Below are 27,503 nucleotides of genomic sequence, written 5' to 3' on the forward strand. Positions count from 1 at the left end.
TGCACATACGCATTAGGTGTGCGTGCAGGCCAGCCAGTTTGCATAAGCAGTGGGGTGATGACTTGTCATCAGTCTCTTAGTGTGGCTTTTTTGCACTGTTACCTGTCAGAGCACGCTTGCTCCCTGTTTGCTCATGGCTAATGCATGACAGAGCTCTCCCTTCTGCTCAACTCACCTAGCCTCTAAGAATAGGACCAGGCTGGCTAAACTAACCCACTATAACAATGATAGGCTGTTTCTTGAACACACTTTGGTTTGAAGCCTTTATTAGCTTTACAAATATTTTGCCTAAGATGACTTTTCTACAGCCTGGATTGAGCAAATTGTTTTCAAACTTTCCTTTCTTTCTTTCCAACTAGGAAACATCAGCCGTATTAGAAAAATCTCCTTTTTACATCATGCTGGTGGTGGCAAGGGCCACAATGGTGAGTTATGTAATAAAAGAAGTGATGTGATGACCACAGTAATTTGGGGAAGGAGAGACGTATAGAAATGGTAGCATGGTTTGTTCATACCTCAGGATAATTTGCTCTACGTTTTAATCAGTGCTGAGTACCACTCCCTGTTGCAGAACTGGCATAGCCTCAGTTGGCTTTTAAGGTGGTGCTACTCCTCTCTTTTTGCCATTTGTCTTTCTTCGCACGCAGTGACATCACCCAGGAGCTAGATGTACAGCTGAGTTTTTGTGAAGGGTTTGATTAGGACAGTATTTGGTTAATGGGTGCAGCAGATTTCCTGTTTGTGATTTGGGAGTGTTTGGAACATGTGACTGAACATGAGTGTGCACTGGTGGGTTGTGCTTTTGTAATGAAAGATGTGCATGTGATTTCTCTGTGAACAGTCCATAGGGTGTGTATCCAGACAGCCCGGACAAACTTATTCATCAAGTTTCTTAAATAGCTGTTAGCCAACTGTAGTGAAAGAAACCTCATAATGGTGCAGCTCATTGCAGACTGTGCACTTAGTGGGAGAATGGTGTCATAGCTGGGGAGACTAATGCTATGAGTCATTGTTGGTCCTCTGTTTTTTACTAGCTGTCCCGATAAATGCTCCTCCATAGTGAACAACTTGAAGACAGCTCATTTGAAGATGTGCTATGAATAACTTGCTGACCTTTATGTACTTATGTTAAGATGAGTTTTAATTCAGATTTGCCTCGTGTTCTGCTCTCTTGTTCCATAGAGGCAATATGCTTGTGACCTAAGAATGACTCTTTGCTGAAAGGAGTTGCCTCTCTTGATTTGCTAGGCAAATCTGAGAAATGTGATTGTTCATTCTCAGCTTGAACAGAGGAGAAAGGTACCGTGGTTTGTAATAGGAGTTATTTACAAAGATAAGCCTGAAAATCTAGCCTAACAAATTTTGTGAGGTGAAAGGCTCAAAACCATAATCTGAATGTGCAGAGTTTGTCTTGACTATGGAAGTATAAAATTGCTGGTTCCTAACTCAAGGGAATGTTTGGGAGTGAGGAGCTGTGCAGGTTGTAGAGTCGTACTGCATACCCAGACTGCTGTGATGGATCTAAATGGCATGTCCTCTGCAGCCCAGGCACCACTGGGGAGGTCAGGGATTGAATTACAGCTCCTATCGATTATTGTTCCCACCACTGCCCTTCAGAGAGGCCAGGACAGGAAATACATCCTCCACCCTGTGGGCTCCTGGGAAGAACAGCTCCCTTACACTGTCTGCAGTCGGGATGACTAGCTGTCAATCACTGCTCCCACTTTGTGAATGGAACTACTCGCCTCGTTTGTGCATTTAGTTGAGATTACTTGATCAGTGAGCTCTTCTTTCCAGGAAGTCAGTTATAATGTTGCTTATTTGAAGTCCTCAATGTCAGCTCTGTTGGACAGTAGCTCAAAACACCAGTGTTCCCAGAGAGATGATGTTGTCAGTTATTCCTCTGCATTCCTTAAACAATAAAGCTGGTTTACAGAAAACAATGCCTGCAGAGGTCTCTGCATGTTTGTGTGTTAACTGGTCTGCTGATAATGGTGATTATATGAACTCTGATTCTGTTTTTGAACATAATGGATACAGATTAGCTTCTGCCAAATACTGCTTCCTTCCTTCTACTGCCCAGCTTGAGCTAAAGGCTTTAGTATACCTAAACAAGCATGCCGGTACTACAGTCAGGAGGTGGTTAGCTAAGCTGTACATAAAGACTGGAAACAGAGGATAACAGCTGATCTGGCTTTGTTCAAGGGGGGAAGGAAAAAAAGCACCTCTCACTTAACATGTCACTTCTCGTTTGTTTTATCCACACAAAAAGCAAAGTATGTTGTGGTTTTATGTGAGGTTATGTGCAGGACTATTCCTCAGCTGGGCTCAGTGACTTCCTTCTGTCTCTGCTGGTTGCCTGGCAACCTCACAGTGACGACAAGACTTCATGTCAGGCAGACATGAAAGTGGTAGTATTGACCTTCTCATCTGACTCTTGTCAAGAAAGCGACAAGAGGCACACCCTGGTAGCTTACTGGTTAGATGCATCAAACCACAACGTGTGCAGTTCGATTCCAGCAGCACCTTTGTCGCGTGTCTTTTCCTGTCTCTATCTCCCCGCACTTCCTGCCACCTCGCAACTGTCACTTTCCAAAAAAGGCATAAAATACCAAAAAATTTATTAAACAAAAAAAAAAGAAAATTAAGAGTGAAAATGTTGAACTATTCCTTTAATGCATTATTATTATTGTTATTCGCCAGAAAATGTAACTTTTAAATGTCTCTTAATGATTGTTAAACTGCAATTGTATCCAAAAAGATACTGAAGCAGATCATCAAATGAAATGGAGCGATATGTAATTGTAGCAAATGTGCAAAGGGACTGTAAAGAATCTATGATTGTTTATTACAAGCCACAGTGGAAGCCTGCATCAGGGCAGCACCAGCCAGGGCTTGACAAAGCATCTGCTTGTGTTGTTTGTTTGCAATGAGCTCTGCCTCATTTTGCATAACTTGTGTAGTGGAGGGCATGTGACAGCGGAGAGACTGAGGGCGAGAGAGAAATGAAGACTAAACTGAAATAAGACAAAGAACATTTGTCTTTTGCAGCCTTCCCAGTACTGTTCCTTCAAAATATTTTGTTAACAAACTTAATCCTGCGCTTGACTACAAATTACTTGATGTCATGCGGATCCGTTTTTAAGTCTCTGCAAGGGCAGAAAAGACTACCATCAACAAATGATTAAATTATCAGATGAATCAGGTGTGTGTGTGTGTGTGTATGCGCGTGTCTGTTTCTCTCTCACACATTCACAGAAAACACAGATGGCTGTTTTCTCACTAATGCAGTGTGTAGCGAGTTTGTGTATCGTTCTGTGTGCTACTATGCCTGGTAGCTTTTGGACAGAGCAATGATGTAATGCCTATGACTCCATTGGGTGTGAGCGGTTAGTTTAGCAAACAGATGAACTGTGATTGCTATCATGACATGATTTGAGATTAGAAACTGGTAGGAAGTACTAATAATCCAATGTCATGTGTCCATGTCCCATGATTTGGTCCAGTAAAAATTTCAGAGTAAAGCTTGAGCACAGTTTACTTTGTTTTGAATATGGGGATATGTAGTTCATATAATTTAGGAATGTGATATTTTTATTTCTTAGGGTCGGAGATGGGAGTAGGACTACTAGTTGTGGTGCGTGCACCCTCATGTTCAGTTTATCCTCCCTTTTCTTTCTCTCTTCTATCCTCCCATTCTTTCCTTTCCCTCCTACTGCAGTCAGGGATGACGCATCAGTATTGCCGTGGAGCTTACAGGAAGTGTCGTCTTGATAGGCCAGTGGAGAGGCAGCACAGTAGCAGCTCTGACATGCGTATGCATTGCTGAACCACAGCCAGGGAACATTCGCAGCATTTTGATGACATCACCCACCCCCACACTCTGCTCCCGCCTCCCTCTGTTTGCTGTTGAAACAAGCTCTCTCTCACTCAGAGAGAAAAGAGCAGGCATCAGTAAAAGAACAAGAGCTAGCTCGGAAGAGGAGGGGCTGCTCGCGAGCGAATGGAGAGGGAGAGAGCTCTGGGGGGAGGCGGAGGGTGGCTGACAGTGCTAGCGGGCTAGGACTGGCACACACACATACACACACACACACACATACACACACACACACAGGAAGAGAGGAGGAGAGGGAATATTGCCGTGCATTGTTAAGACTTTTAGCGTGTACTGTTCTGCTGCTGTTTTCTTCCTATCAGGAGCAAAAGTTCTCACCCAGTTTTGTCCTTCGCCTTTCTGGATTTTTCTGTGCTGAAATGGGGATGAGGGACTCTGTGGATTGGCAAGTGGGCAGCAGGCGCTGGGGTGGAATACTTCTCTAGCCAGGCAATGCTCTCTCTCCTCTTCTCCCAGAGCAGTTTCACTCTTCACTGAACTAGGTGGCAGAGGAAACAAACCGGTAGCACTTCTTGGGTCTCTTTCCTCAGCGACTGCTCACACTCGGTCAGGATGCTGCCTTTTTAACTAGCACCTGTGGAGGGTAGTGCTCAGTTCCAGTCAGGGGAGAGGAGCTGCAAGTGTGAGAGGCGTTAAAGATTTTTTTTTGAAGGTGTTTATTTTCGAGACGAGTGGAATGTTTGGGTTTCGTGAAATGAAAGTGACAGGAGCTCTGTAAAATTTGTGCCTTCTGGTGAAGCCTAACTTTTGAGAGCCGCCATGCTGAGCCTGCAGGATTCGGTCTTCTTTGAGATCAGCATCAAATCTCTGCTCAAGTCTTGGAGTAGCAGCTGTGAGTACCTTGCCAAGCTTGCACACATGTTTACATACCACCAGACTTATCTACCACACACAGTCAGCAGGGCCGTGCAGCACTGTACATACTTGCATGCAATCCATGCTTTGAGCTTTCCTATCTCCTACCTGTATATGAAAAGTGGTTATTAATGCAGTTGTCAGGATGACGGATTATGTTTAGTCCAGGTTTAGTCAGGCTTGTTTGATGTGTATGCAGGTGGCAGCAGTTAACCTCTTCCTTCAGCAGAGTCAGTCCTCCTCCCCCCTGTTTATCATCGTTCTGCTGGCCCCTGGTTGTCCCATAGATAATGTTTCTATTGATACTACTGATACATAACAGATTACTTACAGGTGGACTTGAAGTATGTAGTCTCTCTGTTGTTCTTATGGTACTGACTGCTCTCATTACTGTTTACATCTTGGTCAACTTTTTTTTTTTAATTTTACCACCCAAATCTCTCTTGTCTCTTGTTTCCCTCAGCAGCACTCAATGCAATCTTCATCCCTCCTTTTTTTTCCTCCTACTTTTATAACCCTCTTCTCCCTTCCCTCTGGGGCAGCTAATGTTTCCCTACTATTGATCTGTCTTCTGCTTCCCTCCTATTATTAGCTGCCCATACAGCCCATTACATCAGAAATCCAAAAGGCACTAGCTCTTCATTCTCACTGAAATGTATTGATGGATATAGGTGTATGGCAAACGGCCGTTTGAATTGTCCAGCTGCTGTTGCTGATTCATCACTCCAGTTTTACCTGCATTAATGTTATAAACTTTAAAGTATTGCTTTATATTTCCTGAAACATGGACGTAACCCTGTGTCTCATGCAACTTGACCATACATGCTGTTCATGACTCATTTTCAGTACAGTTTTGAAGAATAACTTGCTGTAGGTTTCAAATGCTGTGGGGCTACGATTGTGTTTACATTTAGATGGTGGCTTTCATGGTACTTCATGGTTTGAAGTGTGTGTCCAGTTTGATAAATCTCACTTTCCACAAAGCTGTTTGACTGCACAGAGAACAGCACATAGCCTACAATACATAGATTTGCTGTGATTGCAGAACCTCAGCCACACAGTGAGCCATTCTTGTCCGAAAGAGGAATGTTTGGTGTGCCTTTTATGAGGGATCACCCGTTTGTCACTCCTCACCTGAGTTGTGGTGTTTGTGTTAAAATTAAAGGGGAATTTATATTTGGGGGCCGGTTCCTTTTTATTGTGATCACAGGATCAAGTAGGTGTTGACAACATGGATTAAGTTCTCTATCACAGTATATTTAATTTTATTTCACAATATCAATATACTGTATTTCATGATATAGTTACTTTTATGGCAAATTAAACAAGTCAAGATACTTCATTACATTGATTAAGAAATCATAACCATAAAAAAATCCAATATTGCCATAAAACATATGCTATAAACAGTATCGTCACAGTCGACATCATCTTGCCCTAGAGGGCCAAGCAAGGGAAAGGTTGTCAGTTCAGAGTACAGACCAGACTGACTGATCATATCTTTTGTATTATAGATGCTAATGTGAGAGCTTCACATTAGCTTTCCTCTGTTTGACTCTCTATCTTTCTCTCTCACACACACACACACACACACAGGCTGATAGTGGTTGGGAACATATCCTACAAGTTTGTTCTAGATATGGAAGTTTTGAAGTTTGGTCTAGATATGCGTGGCATGGTAACTAAAAGTGACTTCACCATGTTTGGATTTTGATTTGGAAACAATCAGCAGACCAGTGCTGATCCGAGCAGGTGAGATCACCGATTTAATTTAGTCCTAAACCTTTTATTTGTTTATACACATGTATCTGTTCTTTGTCAGTACTTAGAGAAGTGGACTGATGTGATCAGCTTCAGTGTTTTTTTTGTATACAAAGATTTTTATCATCCACATTGCCAAGTAATTTATAATTAATTGACAAATCAAAAATTGGTCCCTGATGTAATTGTAGGTATGTATGGTTGGGAATGTGATGATATATACCAATAGATGGTAGATTTGTCATCCCATACAGATTGTGATTCATGGTTTATGGATGTAGCTATCTTGTAATATCCAGGGTTTCCCACAGCATACTACAGAAAAGGCAGATCACCTTGCCTGAAATAAAACGCCTCAACCAACACTAGGAGAAATTACTAAGCATGGAAAATGAGCAGAGGTGCTAAATCATGTAGCAAAGGCGGTATATTCAAGGAGTGAGATGACCATTTAGACCATGTTCTGGTAATGGAAAGATAGAAATATCAGCGTCATCACCATAATAAGAAATGTTGTTGTTTGTCATAATTTGAGCTAATAGGAGCACGTAGTGGTGTGGATTGATCTCCGGGAACTCTAATTCATTTTTGTTTGCCGTGATTCACTATTGCCAATAGACATGATGTAGTCCCAATCTCTTAAGAAAGACTTAGTATTGTGCCAAAAACTCCACCAGTTTTCTAATGTCTAGCAGTGGACTGTTCAACAGTGTTGAATGCAGCATTCCCTATGATGAACATGCCATAGTTCACTCAATAATGAGTAGTAAATTGAAATTTCAGGACACAGATCATCATTTTGTGCCATCCCTGTCAGGTACTAATTACCTTGTGTTGATTACTAATTGTAATCAACACAAACATCAAATGTGAAGCATTGCGGGATATAGTAGTGATGTAAGTAGTGTACATTCTGTGAACACTACATTCTTTGTTCCATTGTGGGGATTTTTAGGATTTTAGGGAAAATATATGGGACATTTTCTGTATGCCACACTTAAATAGAATGGGGAAGGATGAGTACAGTACACTTGCTAGGAAATGGGGAGTGGTGTGACAGACATAACCTCAGATAGCAGAGTTATCTGTAGAAAATTTGTCATCAAGCAGTTAAAATAAGCACAACAGATTGATGATCTTAGATATTGTACATTTCAAGGGTTTTCTATATTAATAAGGTTATTTCTAGTCGATTATAGAGATGATGAAGCATTTATATTTACCATGAATTTACCAGCAGTTGAACTTCGTCAATGAAAAATAAAGCAAATTCACTGCAAGACTCGATGAAGAGGAGATTGGGGGCTATTGGCACTTGAAAAATAATTAGCATATTAACTGTGGCACATAATATGTGAACAGTATAATTTTTGGTTACAACTTTAAAAAGAAAACACTTATTTTTTTTAGCTCAGTAGTTAGGACTGTCACCACAGAAACCTCAAAAATGTGTCTGGTTTTATGCTTTTCTGTGTTGACGTTTGCTCTCTCCCTGTCTCTACTTTTCCTCACACGATCCAAAAATATGCAGGTTTGGCAAATAGGAAACATTAATTGCCCATAGGTGTGAAATATGAGTGTGAATGTATGTGTCTATATTTTGCTCTGTGATAGACTGCTAACCTGCCTAGAGTGTACCCTGCTCCTCATCTAGTGTGCACTGGAATAGACTCAACCCCCATGACCCTAAACAGGATATGGATTTACAAAATTGTGAACAATACTGTAACAGATATTTATTTATAATATCTAGTAATGAAACATAGCAACCATTGTCTAGAACTCGTCAACTATTGCTCCCCCCGAAAAAAAAACATGGAGGACCAGTATGCATTCCAGGACAGTCTTTATTATCTCCCTCTGGGCAAGAATAACTGCAAAAATAATGTAAAACATAAACATGTTGTACTCTGTATCCCTAAAACATCTGACACCTACCGAAAAGGGCCTATGTACATCATTACTGTTAATTAACCTTCCCAACACCCAAATCTAGATCTTGGATTACTTTTATTTTTCAAAACAATGTTTTAAGTCAGCAGGAGCACATAGTATTAAATGTTTCCTGTTTGCTTAGCAGTAAAACCTTCACCTGTTAAGTAAATTGCTTTCTTCCAATAGCCCCTCTTTGTAATTACTACCCCCTTCTCCCCCCTCTCTCCCCTCTCTCCCTTCTCTCCCTTCTCTCCCCTCTCTCACATATCCTATGCTGCTTGCCAGTTCGTCATTGGGCCTCTCAAACAAAGAGGACCTAATTTCAGAGACCCTTTCTATGCTGTCCTGCTACAACTTCCATCCACGTACTCTCTCTTTGTGATACTCCCCCCCCCCCCCATGTTATAATGAATACAGAAAATGTTGTTGAATGTGTAACTGTTGTTTTCTTTATCCTAAGGTATAGAGCAGATCTTAGACATAAGTCAGAACACCCAGTAATATATTTAGCAATTAATACTTAGAGTGAGGTCACAGTTTGGCACTTTTACTGTTAAATCCATTTTTGAGTCATGACAGAGCATACATGTTGGTTTCTCAATCTACCCCTATGTTGTGCTGAGTTTTCAGGTTCTCATCGGCTTTGGGTAACAGATTGATTTTGTTGGGTATCTTTTAGGTTCTTTTTAGTTGGAAGTAGTAATGATGAAGAGTAAACCAGTAGTAACTCGTCAGAGTCTGAGCATGTTGAGACACAATAGCACAATTGGCACTGCCACACCACATAAACATTGGCAGTGACTCTTTTGTCTCTCACTAAAAAAAAATGGACGCACTCACGGCCCTGCATTCCAACTGTATGTGTATTTGTGCTGTTGTTTCTGGTTGTCCTGACAGGGGAAGTGAGCAGGCGTTTGGGAGGGCTTTATTGAAACTGTGACAAGGTGGAGTCACTGCTCTAATAGTTGTATAATCCTGCGGGGTGCTCTGTTTCTTAAGTGCAACCATGGAAGTCTGGCAGAGAGGAGCTTGTAGGCCTCTCGCAACAAAACATGATAAGCATTTTCTTACACAGCAGTTAAGCAGCAGCTTATCAGTTCTTTTTATCAGAAGTATAGTTGCAGTGCTGTCCACCTTTTAGGCCAAGTTGTTCTGAATCTCTCAGATACCAGTGTTTTTCATGTGCAGAGGATTTCATGTGGCTAAGGTAGACCATTAAACTGTATTTTGGCAGATGACTTGAAGGTATATAAGAAGGAAGAAAAACTCTGAGCAACTGGTAAATCAGAAAATAGTAAACCAAAGGCTTATTTCAGCACTTAAAACCCAGCTTTTTCCATTTTGAATATTGGGAATACAGAACTGATGACATCCAACAGTCTACTGCAAAATAAAATTGTATTTATCAGGAAACTTCAAATTAGGGACATAATCTTTCCAGTCAAGAGGATTGTACGGGAAATACTTGTTTTTTTACATGTTATTTGCAAAGCATGCTTGAACTTTAGTATTTAGATTTGACTTGAAAAGGAACATGGCCTGAGGGTTGATGAGTGAGTCACTAGAGTTTCAGTCAGTACAGTCCCTGGCTTAAAAAAGTGAGATGTTTGTAAGCAACCTTGCGGTATTTTTTTTTTATAGTTTGCTAAGATTTGTGCAATGGGGTCAGCTTTGGAAGGGAAGTGTAGTCTGGCATGCCACAAATGACTGGCATGTCCTAGGGAGAAAGAGAGAGGGAGGGGAGGGTCAATGTAGAGTCCTGGCCCAGAAAAGGATGCCTTGCATTTTTTTCTCATTTTGTTGTTAACTGGAAAATTACAGTGTTGGGGTATTCATTTGTGTTAACCAGTCAACAATCCAGCTGGCCCGGGGCGGGAGAGAAAAGAAGGATGGAGGGGGTAGAGGACCCGGCACTGATTGGATATCAGGAGCTGGCTATGTGACATCATTGGGGGTGTTGGTAAAGCACAGTAAACAAAGAGGGAAATGCTTGAAAGGCTCTCTGTGCTGCTGGACAACATGACCACAACACAGCCAACACTTATCACGCTGCCTCTGCCACCACCCCACTTCAGTTTGCTCTATAAAAAAAAAAGTATGAATATTAATTTATGATGAATTTAATGATAAGCACTAAATTACAGTATGTTTTAGAATTTCTTTACTAATTTTTTTCCATGTTTATTTTAAAATTGAGTTTGTTTTTAAGGGGGTAGTGGTGTGTGGATGACAGCATAATTTTATTTTATTTTAATTTTTGCATTTTATTGAGTTAAAATAAAATGGTGATCAGACATTTTATAGAGCCCATCTAGGTCTTCACAAATAGTCCCTGTTATTTAACTTGGATTAGATATAATATTGGCACTTTAGGAATACAGTATAGAGTCCTTGTTTTGGTGCATCAGTTTAAGTATGATGTATTCTGACACACAAGTAAACAAAGCATTTGTTTCAAGCATCCCATGATTAACTGGTCTCTGCTTCCCAAACTCAGTTATAGCTGCAGGCAGAAGCATTTCAGTACACAGACAACCTTTAAGTGTAACTGCAAGCTCTGTGTATAGTTGCTGTGATGGCATAATTGTTTTTAATAGACTTCCCTTTTTAATTCATATTCACCTTCAAGGACACATTGAATTCATTTAAAAAGTATTTTTTTTATTTAAAAATATGCAAATTTCAACCAGGTTTTATTTACAGATTCATCAAGTAGTCTACAATGTAAAAGAGAATGCTGCTTTCTGTTCATTTAAAAGACTTCAAGTACAGGTAACATAGTTAGTTTGAAAAGAATGGACATATAATCATGATAAAAGATCTTTAACTTGGTATTCAGCAAAAATAATTGTGACTATTCAAATTTCTACACTTCTCATTGAATTCCTGCCAGTAGTCTGTGAAATGCAACAAACTACAAAACATTTCTTGATAACTGAAATCTCATCTCTGATGTTTTGGTTTGGAGTATCCAAGTAGTCTGTATACCAGACAGTCAGTATCCTATCTAGTGATTCTTCTTGATCAGTGCATAGATGTAGTATGTCACCTCCTGAAAATATTTCGCATATTTTTGTCAGACAAAAATCTTTATATGCCGGGTGTGAACGTTTTTCCTCTCCTGAAAAACCTTTGTTGTACTGCAGTTCAGCTCCTCAATGGTATTCAGACTCTTCAGTATGCATGAGTGTTTCTGTGACAACCAGGAAGAAACAGAACAAGGCTTTTCCTGGGAGGGAATGAGGTAAAGGGTCAGTTTACTACTGATTGTCTACTTGGCTGGACTGGAACCATTGTGGAGTATACTGGAAGTTCTGTCCCAGCTGTAGCATAAGTCTCAAGGGCACCATTGAATGTTATGAAGCCTTTGAATAGATACAATATGAACTTGGCTGTCTGAGCATGAAACTAGACAAGTATTTCATAATGGTAATACAGTGTTCATGATACATTTTATTTATAAATAGCAAATGATACAGAGCTGGTACTTCAGTACTTTTTTAGGTAACTGTGTTGTGTGTGTGCTTACACGTGTCTGGTAAGCCTTAGATGATTTAACAGTTACAAGGGAATGTGAGTGAATGAGGCATAATAAGCTTCACTCCTTTTCTCAACAATGTAGACACTCTTTTTTTCACTTGCATTAAAAGTTTCACACATTTGCTTCACAACATATGCTTGTATGAGATGTTAATTATTTTTATTTGGCTATGAAAAGTAAACACATGCTTCTGCAGGTAACAGTGATTCATTGTCATTAATGATTCGGCAGTTGATATCCAAGTCTGTTTGATCTTGCACATTTTTGCACATTTGATTTAGTAATTAGGCTACATGGCCAAAGATATAAAGGCAGCCTAACAAAATTCAGCCTAACATTACACCCATATGGACTTACACCTGTAGGCCGTCTCCCTTAACACCCAAGCTTAATATTTGCTTATGCTATTTGAATAGGATGACCAAATGATCTGTGCAACATGCAAATGTGCAGAGAGCTCTGGGTTCTCCTAGTGACCCGAGATGAATGTGTTTCAGGAAGCCAGTCTGCGAATGGGTCTCTGTGGACATTCAGTTTTAGTATGTTTGTTTTCTCACTACTGATCTTCAGTCCTCCCTTTTTACATCATTTTAAACATAACATTAAAATATTTTTTAAAGGTGTTGTACAAATTGATTAACTAACCATTCCTTCTGTTTTTGTTGTGATTTAGCTGGCTCCATATGATGGTAGTATGAAAAAACCCAGAAATGCCTGCTACTACTGTGTTGTAGTAACACAGCACAATTTGTTACAACACTGCCTGCAGCTGACATTTTACCTGCGAGGATTCATGTAATCCTCTCTAACCACAGTGACTAATTTACATTGGCACAAAGCGTTTTCTGAAGTAAAAGAAAAGAAGAGAAATCCGGATAAACAACAAAGTTATTCTTTAAACACCATGACACTAAACTGTTATTTTACACCTCAGTTGACAGTTTTTTTCTTTTGCATAAGAGTTGAACCAAGGACAACATGTTTATGTTATATGCACCGAAACCCACTGATCTTTCTGTGGTCACTTTAATATCTCCTAATTTGTCACAAATTATACAGATGTGCACTCCATAAATATGTAGATGACTGCTGATGACTCTTGATGTTTTTCTTGGTACTTAATCTTGCAAATGTGCTCATATGAAATATAAATGCAGTAGGAAAAAACCGATCTGCAACATACATCTAGCAGAGGGTATGTTGTTACTTTGTGTGTCATTCACAGCTGAGAAATATGATGGGAATTTGAGCAATATCTGACAACAGATAGATATAGTACTTGTAGCCTGTTTTGTTTTTTTTTTTGTTTTTTTTAAACTTGTATCATCTCAGTAAAGTGTACTGAAGTAGTATATCACATGACATGGTTTAAGCAACGTTTGAGTCAAAAAAAGGGTATGAATGCATTTGGAAGAACAATACTTTCCACTCATATTTTCGGATGTTTGATTTTTAAGAGAACTTATTTTAATTCTGATTATAACTATTCTAACTACCAATTGGTTAACTCCAGCTGCTCTTTCATCTGTTTCACTCTGCAGACATCTCTGGTTTTTCACTCTGCATTGAGTGTTTTGTCAAAGTGATTGTTATTTGGAGTGCTTTAACTGTGCATGCGCCTTTTTCTGCGTCTTTCCCGGCCGATGTGATCATGGAGGCTGTGGTGGAAATTGTAAATTGTAAAAGTTTTGACAGCATTTTGGGTGCAAATTCAGGAGGCTTATCTCTGCCCGGTTACTGCACTTACAGTCAAATCAAGCGCACCTGCAGAGCAGCCACTCCAAACTAAACTGACATAACAGTTGCATGAGTCGCATGTTTTACCTGCAAGATTTGAGTTTTAATGCCGTTGTTCATCGTTTGTGATGTGAAAACGTTAGAGAAATAAAAAGCTTGCTTCCTGGTATTATTTCAGTTAAAAAATTCAAAAACACAGTGGAGCGTTTCTCCTGCTAGCTGCTAACAGCGCTGTCATAGCGATTTGACAGATGTTTGAAATCAATAAATCTACTGTTTTAAACAGATAAAGTTTAGCATGGTATGGAATGTTACTGTGCAATTCACTAAATCATATATCATATCATATTTTAGTGTGTCCAGTGTTTCAGCAATGATTTAGTAGTCTTGATGATAACTGTTGAGAATCTTATTTAAAGGTGTAGTTTACCACCCTCATGTCTGTAGGGTAAATATAAAGCCATCGCCACCATCTGGTTAGCTTAGCTTAGCACAAAGACTTGAAACTGCAAGCTTGGCTCTGTCCAAACCCAGGAATGGGGGGAAACAGCTTGCCTGGTTTCTTGTCTTTATGCTAAGCTAAGCTAACCAGCTGCTGGCCGTACCTTCATATTTACCATACAGACATAAAAGTGGTGTCAGTTTTCTTATCTAACGCTCAGCAAGAAAGCAAATAAGCCTTATCAGTTTTGCAAGAACAGCAACATTGTTGAAATAGCTGGTGTGCAAATATTGACTTATTCTAGATTTAGTGATAAACACAGACCACGAGTAGGACAGCAAAATGTTTTATCACAATTTTTTTAATATCAGCCAATATCGATATATATATCACGATATGAATCAAGTTAATATTTTTGAACTTCGAAGATCCCTTCAACTTAAAATTGTCTTAAATGGATTCAGAATGTGAAAAATGACCAGGTATTGTATCGGCTGCAAACAGAAAATCAATTCTAAGAAAGAAATTATACAAAAAAACCTGAAATCTTCTCAGTGTTAACTCTTTGTTGTGCAACAGCATTCGAGCATTGCAGGACACTAAAAAGTACACTTACACAAACTTTGGTTTCCAAAAGTGCAATGTCAGAACACACTCTTTGTGTTTCTTTCAATTTTCAGGTCCATCACTTTCATTAGCTTCTTAATTCATGCCTTTTGCAAGAAAAAAAAGCAACAGCGTGTGTTATGTCTGTGTGTCTTTTTGCTTTGTTGTCGTGTAGTGTAAAGCTAGAAAACACCATTAGGACAGTTTGTTGCTGGAGCTTTTCTCTTAGCAGCTCCTTGCTGGTTCCAGGGGACGGGTTTGCGGCTGGTTGTGACTGTAAATGCTTGCACTCAGTGTCTACTGTTGGGTGACAGTGTTTCAGGTAATGAAACAAGATGTGGTATTTCCTGTTTTAGTTGGCACGCATTTTCGGCATACTTTACAATATATGCTCCATTCTGTTGCCAGTCAGACTTTAAATAGCCAAAATACCACCACACCACTGACGTCTTTTTGCCTCGTTTACCCACAATATCGCCTTTGTTTCCGGTTGTTGTGGCCACTGAGTTGTCACTTCCTTCATCGATACTTGATGTTTCCTCTGAAGAAGCACTCATCTCTTTCAGTGGTTTGTTCAGCTAAGCCAACCATCCTTTCTGGGTGTGTGGGCTGTTTAAAGTACTGCCATATGATTGGTTACAAATAGCTTTGTTCCTGTGATTTAATAAGCTGTGGTGCACTGTCAGGTAACGTTTCCTACTGACAGACAGTTATATAGAAGTTTCCAATTTTCTTATCGTTTTATTTTATATTGCGATGAGTGTATATATCATTTATATCGCCCAGCCCTAACCATTAGATATTAAAGCATTGTTTTGATAATTAATAACATAGCTCCAATAGGAGTTATTATAATCCTTAGGTTTGTTTTTAAGGTAGGGCTGGACAATATATGGATAATAGGCCTATATCGATATCGTGATATGAGACCAGATATCGTTTTAGATTTTGGATATCGTAATATCATGATATGGCATAAGTGTTGTCTTTTCCTGGTTTTAAATGCTGCATTACAGTAAGGTGATGTAATTTCCTGAACTTACCAGACCGTTCTAGCTGTTCTATTATTTGCCTTTACCCACTTTGTCATTATACCCACATTACTGATGATTATTTATCAAAAATCTCATTCTGTAAATATTTTGTGAAACCACCAGTAGTCATCCCTACAATATTGTCACAATATTGATACCGAGGTATTAGGTCAAAAATGTCTTGATACTTTATTTTGTCCATATCACCCAGCAGTATTTTGAGGGGATTTGAGCCTATTATGGGCGGTATGAGTTTATCATAGAAAGAAAACGGTGTGCTCTAGTCTGCACTTTAATAGTTCTCGCTCTTTCAACAATTCAGTCAATTTGCCTCTTTAGGAAATGTCTCTGTTCCTGTTTGGATTAGGACTAGTACATGACATTGCATACTTTACAGGAGTGTTGTTCTTTGTCTGACCCTGCTGCCTCAACTCCTACTGTATTATTTCCTAACCTCTACCCTCTGCCCTCTCTGCAGCTTCTGCACCAGTCAGCAGCAGCGTGAGTAGGCGCCGTGCCCCCTCCTCGGTGACTCCCCTCTCGTGGGATAAACACAACATTGCCGCCATGTCAAGCATCACCATCGACCCCGAGCTCAAGCCCGGGGAGTTTGTCATCAAGAGTCTATTTGCTGAGTTTGCTGTGCTGGCTGAGAAGAAGATCGAGATGGTGATGGCTGAACCGCTGGTGAGTCCACGGGGGGGTGAAGGCTAGTGTCAAGAAACAAAGGAAATGAAAGTCAATACACAACACGTGATGTGGAACACACTGCTGAGATAACCTCCTCTATTTTGCAACTAACTGCCATGCCTTAAGCCACTTCAGAAAAAACTGAAAGCTGTGTGAGGAAACAGGCAGTAGAGGCGTATAATCTTTATGAACTGTAATCTTATTTACTGTTTATGATCTATATAAATGATAAAATAGTTAATGAACAGACTGGATTGAATGCCCTCATACATACTCTTATGTCTGATGGACTCTGCCTCCATTCATGTTTTATCACTGAGCTCAGTTCCTTTCCTTTACATGGGGGGCTTCAGGCGGGCTAATAACCAGGCTGGTAGAAGTCTTACCTCACCCTCCATTGTTTGTCTCTATCATTTGCTTACTCATCATCTAGCCGACTGCTTTACTGACAGCAATCTGCTATTGTGCAAGTAACCAACCGTATCTCTGCTGGGTTAGTACACACTTATTCTTAATAACTAATTCTCTTTCTCTGTCTTACCCCTCTAACAGGAGAAACCCCTGTCCCGATCCCTCCAGAGAGGGGAAGATGCACAATTTGACCAGGTCAGTCCAGCCATAGTTACGACCAGAAGGTTAAAAACCGTATCAGGCCGGGGTGTATGAACGTGCCATGCTCATTTCCCTGGACCAACAGCAGCTCTCTCCCACCTCTCTATGTGTACGCAGTATTTGAATCCCCAGCTCCACCCAATCAATCCCCCACTCAATGGCTCGTCTGTCCCTCATCTGTAGCTGGTGCAGAACTCTATACAATAGGCCTGCCTGCTGCAGAGTGCTTTGTTCAGCACAACACAAAGCCAATGAGGATATGGTGCTATAGATCCAGCTGTCCCCATTGTGAGTGAGGGAGAGAAAATGGGTATAGAGAGCGCAAAAGTGAGAGTCTAGAATCGCTGTGTCATCCTCAGCAGTAAATCAGCATTGGGTGCTGGAGTGTATCTGCCTCGCGCCATAAGGGCAGAGGGAGCAGTTGCATAACTCTCCTGCCTAGCATCCATCATCCACCTCCCTCATCACGCTGCACTGGCCCTTAAACACACACACACACACACACACACACGCAGGTACACTTAAATAGTTTATTCATACTGACCACCTCATCTCATGTTTTATGTATTGTCTGAAACTATTCAGTGTAATCTTGAGTTGCTGAAGTGCTGATTTCTTGTTTTCTCAGTTTACTTGTTAGTAATAAGACTTACTGTTTTCTCACTACAGTTGTTACTATACCGTGCAAACATATACCTGTTATAGTTCATCTCTAACAATGAATTCATGTGACATCATCAGTGACGCAATCAAGGTGCTGATGAGGTGTTTGGAGGACAGCCTGTTATTTTTGCAATCTTAAAACAGGCCATTTGTATCGTGAAGCTGCTCGGTAGTGTAGCAGCACTATGATGTGCTTAATATGTCACCCAACACCACACTCCCAATTCCAATCAGTAGGTAAAGTATGTCACCCACTAGTTCAGAAAACACCTGGTCTGTGTTCACCCTGTACTATATGCTACTCAGCTATTGAATATTCACTTTTTATGTGTGCTTGTGGGACAGCATTCTCTACACAAATGTTGTCATTTTATTACATTTGCATGTTAAGAAAATGCTGAATATGTGGTTGAAACTAGGTTTACTTGTTACTAATCTACTGTCTGTATGTTAATGTTTTCCAGTTAATAAGCTCTATGAGCTCAATAGCGGAACACTGTTTGCCCTCCCTACTGCGCACACTGTTCGACTGGTACCGGCGGCAGAGTGGCACTGAAGATGAGTCTTATGAGTACAGGCCTCGCTCTAGTACTAAGTCCAAAGGGTGAGATGCTCTTTTCCTTCATACACACCTGTCTTCTCTCTCATGAACAAGTCATTTGTTTGATTACAATTTTGCTCAAAATTCCTTGTTTATAATAACTTTCTCTCCCACTTTGTATTCTTTGTAGAGATGAACAGCACCGGGATAAAGATTACCTTTTGGAACGGAGGGACTTAGCCATAGATTTCATTTTTTGTTTAGTTTCAGTGGAAGTTCTAAAACAGGTAAGCTATCTGACACACACAAGAAGTATTAACCAGTTGGGTTGCAGGGGTCATGTGTCCACTCCTGTGACTACTAAATGTTTAAATATGGAGGAGGAAATACAGTGTACTTGATCGACCAGATATTGTTTTAGAAAGTTAGATAATAATAACACAAAAGCTGTCTGTGTGTAGCCTGTTTATCTGAGTTTGCCACGTATCTTCAAATTTGGCAAATTCTTATAAACTTAGCTGCTGGCTGAGAAAAACCAGCCCCTCCTCTCATTTTCAGTGGCAAACTGAGCAGAGCAGAGGCTTGAGCGAGCACAGTGACGAGTTACACATGACAGGCAGGGTCGTTTGCGCATGCTCACCCTTGCCTGTGGGTTAGGTTGCTAGGTACCACGACACATATCCCACACAAAAACTGAGAAACACCCAGTTGAAATTGAGAAACACCCAGTTTGTATCACTATGAAATCGGGAGAAATTACCAGTCAGGAGTATAGCGGGAGAAAGGGTTAAAAATGAGGAGTGTTGGCAGGTATGCATATAGTTTAATAGGTTTGTACTGGTTTTATTTACTTATTTGTTGTCATACAGGAATGAACTGTAGTGTTTTTAGTGAGGTCCTGGTAAATAAACACGATGGCACCCTACCAACTCCCAACTGAGAGTGTTTCTAAAGCAGACTGTCTAAATCTAAGCAGCATTCTTAACTAAAAGCCAATCCCCGGAGACCAGCGCTAAGTCGTCCTTGGCTTTGCTCCTGTAGGGAGGGTAATGAATGGTAGCAAAGAGAAAGAATGAAGCCTTATCAACGCATCTAATAAGACTAATGATTCCATGTTTACGTCACAGATTCCTCTTCATCCCGTGCCAGATGTTTTAGTACATGAAGTTCTAAACCTGGCGTTCAAGCACTTTAAACACAAAGAGGGGTAAGTAAGCATAAACACACAGATAAACCAGTGACACAGATAAATAAGTCATGAATAAAAAGTGCTGATGAGTGAGAGCACTGTGGCACTCTCACTATATTGGACATTTGGCTCTGCAGTCGGGATTCGGTCATTTATTTATGACTCTTTGAATAGACTGACTGTGGTCATTGTGTCACTTAATGAACTGTCTGTATCATTAATGACACTTACACAAAGCACAAGTGCTTCTTGTCGAGCAACTTTAGTCAGCCTCAAGGAAGCACACTTGCAAATAAGCTCCTGTTTGCTTTGTGCATCGTTGTTTTGATGTATCATCAGTGAGAAAGCACAACTTCCACATTCTACATGTTCTGAGACTTGTTTGTTTGAGTTAATGGCATGTGCTTTATCCATCCCCAGGTACTGTGGCCCCAACACTGGCAATGTGCACATCATCGCAGACTTGTATGCTGAGGTCATTGGAGTCCTTACACAGTCAAAGTAAGCAAGCTCAGTTCTGCCTGTTAGCTAAATACTAGCTATAATGTTTTCAGTTGCCTCTTTACGACGTCACAGGTTTTTGTGTAAGTGTACATGTGTGTCTTTGTTCATGTGTGTTCAGGTTTCAGGCAGTGAGGAAGAAGTTCATCACAGAACTGAAGGAGCTCAGGCAAAAAGAGCAGAGTCCTTATGTAGTCCAGAGCATCATCAGCCTCATCATGGGCATGAAGTTCTTCCGGGTTAAAATGTACCCGGTGGAGGATTTTGAGGCTTCTTTTCAGTTCATGCAGGTAAATTATAGTAGTTTATATATATGTATGTGTGTCAGGGTGTAGCCTCAGTAAATGTGGTTCATATGTGTATTTGCTTTATTGCACCAGACGTTATTTTTTTTTTTTTTTTTTACTGCTGGCCCTTTGTTCAAACTCAGCAGCTCTCCGTAGCGATGGCTCATAAAGCCAGCCAGATGAGTAACGATCAAAGGTGAGGTTTGCCAAGAAGTTAGTGTATGTGTGTTTCAGGCTTTGCTAAGAGCTGTGAATGGAGCAGTAGCTTTTCATTAATCTCTATACAGTGGTTTAGAAAAAAAAAAAAAATCACTCGCTGGCTTCTCTTCGGTGTTAATGGAGCACACTATGGTTTATGTCCACCACTCCAATTCAGTACATATCTTGGTTTCTACCCATATGGTGTCCTGTTAGAGCCTGACCAGTGTTTGATATTTACATTTTGTATTGAATTTAAGACATTTGTATGAGTTTGGTTTAAGAAAAGAAACTCATACAATATAAAGTTTGTCTAAATAAAGGTAGTGATACATTTAAGAAGTATTCCCTTGCTTCAAAGTGCTTCACAACAAACTCAAAAAAGAGGACAGAGGCAGAAAAGATGAAGTTAATATGGGAACAGAAAAAAACATGATTTGAGTTTCTAACATGAACTCGGGTCAGGGTTGGCAGTATTATTGTCTCAATACTGTATGTTCACGTCAAACTGTACATACCATCTTCTGCCAGTTTCCTTATGTTTATGTCTGTATCCGCTATATAGTCTTCTTAACATGTGTGCCTTTGTTGTCCTTTCCTAGGAGTGTGCCCAGTATTTCCTGGAAGTCAAGGATAAGGACATAAAGCATGCACTTGCAGGCCTTTTTGTTGAGATCCTCATCCCTGTCGCTGCTGTGAGTAACATTTTCAAACCATTTCCACTGTTTTCCTCTCTATATAGATGAATCACTGAAAGTAATTGTCAATTTGACAGATCCATGTTAATGATGTGTTAATTCTCAGGCGGTGAAAAATGAAGTCAATGTGCCATGCCTGAAGAACTTTGTGGAGATGCTGTACCAGACGACATTTGACCTTAGTTCCAGAAAAAAGCACTCTTTGGTAATAATTCTGAGTTCTAGTTTTTTTCTCTCTCTTCGTCCCCACCCTTACCACTGTCTTTATCTTTGCTACTTCCTTCTCCTTTGGTGTTTCACTCTTCTCTATTTTGTCAACGTCTCTATTAGCCTCAGCACATCAAGTCATTATTGTACAGAAATCTTGGATTTAAATAAATACAACCTCACAGTTAGTCTGTTGTGTTTACAATCAGAAAGTGTCATCTGTCATTAATGTTTTCAGAAAAGGCTTGATCTTCTGCATTTTTTTGTGTCTGTCAGAATGCCAAATAGAGGTTAAATCTGTGTTTTGAATTATCTTTAGCTGTTGGAGAGACAAAGTGTCTCTACCATACTACCTGCTGCTGTGCAGGATTGAAGGAGTTCAGTAATATATTGACTTCTTTGACATATGCTTCATCAAACCGGGATCCAAACAGATCTAAAAGCAATCCTGTTCCTCCATTCCCAGCTTGTTAGACTGCTTTTGGCACTTTGTTTGCTCCTCAGAAATGTGAGAATCATCATTACTTGAGGTCTATGTTCTGTTTTGTAACACAAACTTTGCAAGGAATTAAAGGAAGTGTGCAAGGCTTGTGTGTAAAACAGTTTTTTCAGATGATGTATTACAAAACCTCCAATCAGAAAATTCTGTTTCAGTGGGCAAACTCCTTCTCCCCTTGCTGTTTTGATGCTGACACTCTTTATCTCCCTCTAGGCTCTGTATCCCCTGGTGACATGCTTGCTGTGTGTTAGTCAGAAGCAGTTCTTCCTCAACAACTGGCACATCTTCCTCCAGAATTGCCTCTCGCACCTGAAGGTAACGCCAGCCTGAGCCTTTACAAACCAATCACTTTCAGAAAGTTTGCACTCTGTAGCTCTAAAGAGTAGCACAATGACTGTATTCTGCACACTAAAGTATATTAAGGGCATCATACTTGGCCTGACAATGCCTAATTCAGTTTGAACCTCAGAGGTCTTATGACTCTTATGAAACCTACAATGAAATGTTGGTGTTCTTGGTGGCAGTACAAAGTGACATAAACCTCTTTCAAGCTAATAACTTCACTCTTTTGAATGTGAAGACATCAACATTTATTTTAGGAAAGAAATTATCGGTGTTGTGATGGTCAGTATATACTTTAATGCCATGATTTGAAGAAGTTACTCGGTTGTGAAGGGTGTGCTCTGTGGTTCTGTCTAAAGATCATAATGTACTTTCCCCTCCATTATCAACAACCAGATCTGGACAGGAATAGCACTTGATTTGATAAGGTAACAATAGAGCCTTTGTTTGAACAAGATACTGTATGATTTATGCTCAAAATGGACAAATTTCAAACATTAAAAGCTTATTAGGTGTCACTAATGATCACAAGTTTAACCACAACTCATTTTACAGACACACTAATGAAATAATCCTAATGTGTAGCATCTTTGAACTCAACCTCAAAAATATTTTACATCTTAGCTAATCCAAATATAATGCACCTTGTATATTATATTATATCTCAAGTGCTGTTTTAACTCAGGTCTGTTAATGACTCCTTGTAAACCAATTACAACCAGATCAAACCTACTTTTCCTCCTATCCCTGACCATCATGAAGCCTGACTATCATGAAGCCAGTTCAACCCAGAGGCTGATGGACCGAATCACTGACTGACTGACTGACTCAATGACTGTCTTTTCCATTCTACATTGATTACCCTTTTTAGAGATTGTTTGATCTTGTGGTGGATAAATTTCCGTTTGCGTCTTTGTGATGGTGGTATCCGATGGTTTTGAATGGCCGTCTTGTCTTCTCAGTGATCTCATCCCAGCATTCTCTTTCATCATTGCAATCTTTTTAGATTTCCTTAATTTGAAACTTGTAATCAGTCTCCTGAGGGGGGTGATGCTGATTCTGTGATTGAGATGATTTTACGGGTTTGTGTGATGGCTCGAGTGTATAGTGATGATTTTAGTGATTCAGGGCTCCTTGTCCAAACAGTAATTTTAACCCTGTGGCTGTTCTTGAGAATTCTTAATGTAAGGACTAATAAATTACTTAAACTGGCTTTTATGAAGTCAAAAATGAAAAAGGGCTCCACCTCTAAGCAAACTACACTTTTTATTCATTTTATAACCAAATTACAACACTCTAATGTGGATATAGCTCAAAGTTTTATTTAATATTTCCACTGCAACTTGATGATTATAATGTAATTATATGATTAATTTACTTTTCCAAATACATTTGCAAGCAGTATGTCATGCATGTACTGTATGTACTACAGACAGAAGATGCAGGGACTAGCATTTACTACTTTTGAAATATTGCACTGAAAGAAGTGTGCAATAATAGAAAATGTATGCAGGAGAAAAAGATTGTTTCATTAAATCTGATCAAAATTGGTGATTCAAATATTTTACAAACCAACGGAGATTAACATTCATGTCATAATTGTGCAACCCTACTTTAAAATTAGATCCCCACAGGGTTAAAATGTAACTGTTTGTATCTGAGTGCTTGACATGGACTTGAATGGATTGCTGAGTTGGGTGTCGCTGCTTGTCGGCTTTGTAGGTGAAACAGGCATTTTTTTTTTTTTTTTTTGCTTTTTTTTTCTCCATTTTCCTTTCACATCCTTCAACATCCTTTTCCTCATCCTTCTGTGTTCCGCTCATCTCTTTATGTGTATTTTCTCTGTCCAACTGTCTGATACACAGACCACAGCACACCTTATTTTGTTTTGCACTTCTAAATTTTTAGATTTTGCTCACTCTGTTTTAAAATATGTAATCCCATAGTAGATACAAATGGACTGTTACTTACTAGCATGCCACTAAAAATCCCACAAGTGGCATGTTAAACAATCCATTGTGTTTCATTTCAGTAAATTAGTGTTTATTGATTTAATGTCACACTGACAAGAGTTAGAATATTTTGGACTTCTCTTGTCATATTTGTTTAGGTTATGTTTTTTTTTGTTTTTGCTTATAACTTGCATGTGTCCCTCCCCGAACCCTACATTCTTTGTCTCCTGTCATTTGATCTTTTTCTCACATTGACTCGCTCCAGATGCCGTCTAACAACAGCATCCGAAAGCAGATTGAGACGCTGCAGGTGAGTTATCTTGTGTCAGTGACCTGCCTGGTGCCCCCTTTAACTGTCACCTGACCAGGACGGAACGTGGTACAGTTCTGCCTGCTTGGCTAATGGGAAGTGTTAATGAGATGTTTTCTGTATTGACAATGACATTTAAATGTTAATCAATAAAAATAGAAAAGAGGAACTTGTGATGTTGTCGTAGGCTTTGTTGAGCTGGTTTGTGTTTACGAGCAGTGGTGATGACTTTTGTCCTCTGTCTAGTTACATATTTAGATTTGTACCATAGAAAGGGTATTTATTAGGGATGCACAATAAATTGATATTGAGCAAAATTTGATTTAAAATGTCTATTTTCATGAAGACTAAGAGTAAATTATGTCCATAATGTTGGGCATATTTGATATCAGAATCAGAAACACCTTTAATGGCCAAGTATCTTTACACATACATGGAATTTGACTCTGGTACTCTCAGCGTACACAGAATAACAACATAACAATCTTCAGAAATATACATAAGGAACGATTATATACAGGTGAAACAGTTTCTGTGAGCTGTAAACAGGATACAAATAGTACAAAGAAGTCAAGAGTGCCAGGAGTGATGAGATAAATGTTAAATGGTTAAAAAAAAAGACATTATTTTATATACAGTAGTGAGTGAAATGTATAGCACATTTTGTATTTTCGACTAAAATAATTATATATCATTTGTAGGCACAGTGGGTATTATAGTGTTACAGGGTTATTGCACAGTGCCACAGAGAGTTAAATGTTCATAAGTGTGACAGGGGGAAGAAACTGTTCCTGCGTCTGGTGGTTTTGATGTACAGTGTTCTGTAGCGCCTACCAGAGGAGAGAAGTTGGAACAGGTTATGTCCAGGGTGTGGGGGTCTGCACATAACCTGTTCCATGAAAGCCTGAATCATATGTGGATGATTCAATTGATAATTACACATTATTACATTAACCCCGTTTTACAGACTGCATATGTAAAAGGGTTTGTGTTCAGTCATCTACACTGAGTGAAACAGTAGTGTAGTAGAAAAAATACACACATGGTAGTAACGCATTGAAATATAAAATGTTGTTATTGGCCAAAAGAAATAATGGTTACTATCAATGCAGTATTGATTTAAAAAATCTGAATTGTGCATCCTTAGTATTTATTACCTGAGGGTCTGATGTTTTAGATGCGTGAAAATTTTCATTCATTTGGCCATGATGGAATTTTGTGTTTTTTGCCGTGTGTTCTGGCAATGAGATAACGTGTTTTTCTGTTGGAGTTGGTCATAGGCTGGCTCACAGCAGCCTCTCAGCCCCATGTCATCAGCCAATGTGGCAGGTATTGCACAGCAAGTGATGTGGAGGGAAGATTATTATTTTTATTAAATTGTTAATTGACATTGTGTGACAGACACCCTTGATGTGCATGGCACTGAAGTGAGAGGGACTGTTGTTGTTGTGTTTTTTTTCAGCAAACATATTGCTCTGTATGTGGTGGGGTCTCTTAATCCCTTACTACAGTTAGTAAATCCAGATATACATTTACATGACCTAAGAAATGACGTCACTGCAGATCAAGCTAACCAGGTTAAGTTAAGTGCTTGAAAACACAGTGATTGTATTAGTGTCCAGTACCGGATGTCAGGCTTGTTGCTGACAAAAATAAGCCTTGCAAGTGATGATAAATCATGCATGTACAATTGTATAAATTAACATAAATTTAGTTATTTTGAATCATTGACCTGTTTTCGGAATTGTAGAGTCAGATAAGAAGAACCAAAAGCTGAGAAGGGTTTAACACAGAAGCCTCAACATTTACACTTTTAATATTTACTATTGCTATGTTGTATGTATTTGTATTTACTATGTTTGGAACTCATCAGGTTCTTTAAATAGAAACTCCATTAATCATTTTCTGCCTTCTATACAAAAGCAATTGGGGATTATGAAATCATACATCACATGTTAGTAATGTAAAAAAACAAACAAACAAAAAAAAACAAGTTACATAAAAATGATGACTTCAATCAGCCCTACTTGACATTTAAGACTGCATTTATTTGTGCACAGTGATTTACTGTTCTGTGTGACTGTGTTGAGTTGCTGATAGAAAGATAAGACATATAGTATTGATGCAGCAGAAAAAGGGACTACTGGACTGTGGTTTTTGGAGATCTGTCTCTGACATATCTGCTACCACCTCCTTTTGCAGTATTACATATGCTTAAGCGAAGTCATGGTGTGCTATACTTGCAAGTATCTCCACTGCGCCCTACCAATAAGGGGTTATCTGTGCTAACCTGGGAGCAGGGCCAGGCTCAGAAGGTCTCTGTTCTCAAACTGTCTCTTTACCATTCATGTTAAAAACTCAGTGTTGATTAAACATTGTTTTACATTGAAATATGCACGTTTTTCAGTGTGTTGGTTAATCGTTTTTAAATATTAAAATAAAGGAATGGTAAGGGGAGATGCAGCCACAGTAAACTGGTTGGACACAGTTGTGGAGAGGTTTAAGCCATAGGTGCTAAATGGCCAGACCACAAACCTCCATTATGTCATCAAGGTAAAGTAGTCATATGGAAATCTATCTGCACCATGACGCATCACACACTCCGAGCATGGTTGGTCACAGTATAGCACTGTGAATGATCTCAACAATATCATTATTGCTTATAGGAGGTAACATGGTCGGCCCATATAATTCCTGAAATGTTGACTGGATCTGTGCTTTTTTCCGGGACATGATAATTGTACAATTAAATTGAGCATTTAAATGGTTGCATTTGATTAAAATGATCTGTTTATTTTCCTAAAGATTAGTCCCTCTGGTTGGGAATGACAGTCTGCTTACATCCTACAGCCCATAAATTAGTTTTACTAGTTTTACTGATGACTACATCAATTAGTGATTCATTAGAAATCATGCTCAGAGACTGAGGAAATGATGGTATTATTAGTTTCTGCATAGTCGCACAGTTTGAATGTGTTTGATCTGAGTTCCTTCAGACAACAACAGCC

The 27,503-nt window shown here is 39.4% G+C and overlaps 1 protein-coding gene across 14 annotated transcripts in view; it reads left to right on the forward strand.

The window, feature by feature from the left end:
• Positions 1-27,503, forward strand: part of fryl (furry homolog, like) — a 71,146-nt gene that overhangs the window by 14,261 nt on the left and 29,382 nt on the right. For 7 of the 14 annotated variants that reach the window (XR_006404977.1, XR_006404978.1, XM_044361919.1 and 4 more), the window contains exons 2-13: positions 360-425; positions 16,285-16,493; positions 17,049-17,102; positions 18,236-18,375; positions 18,503-18,599; positions 19,440-19,519; positions 19,922-20,002; positions 20,124-20,292; positions 21,090-21,182; positions 21,292-21,390; positions 22,105-22,206; positions 24,451-24,495. Coding sequence is in view for 12 of the 14 variants with exons in the window: in XM_044361919.1 (XP_044217854.1) it covers positions 360-425; positions 16,285-16,493; positions 17,049-17,102; positions 18,236-18,375; positions 18,503-18,599; positions 19,440-19,519; positions 19,922-20,002; positions 20,124-20,292; positions 21,090-21,182; positions 21,292-21,390; positions 22,105-22,206; positions 24,451-24,495 (1,235 nt within the window). In the remaining 2 variants the exon portion in view is untranslated. Of the gene's footprint in view, positions 1-359; positions 426-4,069; positions 4,728-16,284; positions 16,494-17,048; positions 17,103-18,235; positions 18,376-18,502; positions 18,600-19,439; positions 19,520-19,921; positions 20,003-20,123; positions 20,293-21,089; positions 21,183-21,291; positions 21,391-22,104; positions 22,207-24,450; positions 24,496-27,503 lie in introns of those variants that run through there. The other 7 variants (XM_044361929.1, XM_044361928.1, XM_044361923.1 and 4 more) reach the window with 5 other exon arrangements.

Source organism: Thunnus albacares, chromosome 9, assembly GCF_914725855.1.
Source record: "Thunnus albacares chromosome 9, fThuAlb1.1, whole genome shotgun sequence".
Classification (NCBI taxonomy): domain Eukaryota; kingdom Metazoa; phylum Chordata; class Actinopteri; order Scombriformes; family Scombridae; genus Thunnus; species Thunnus albacares.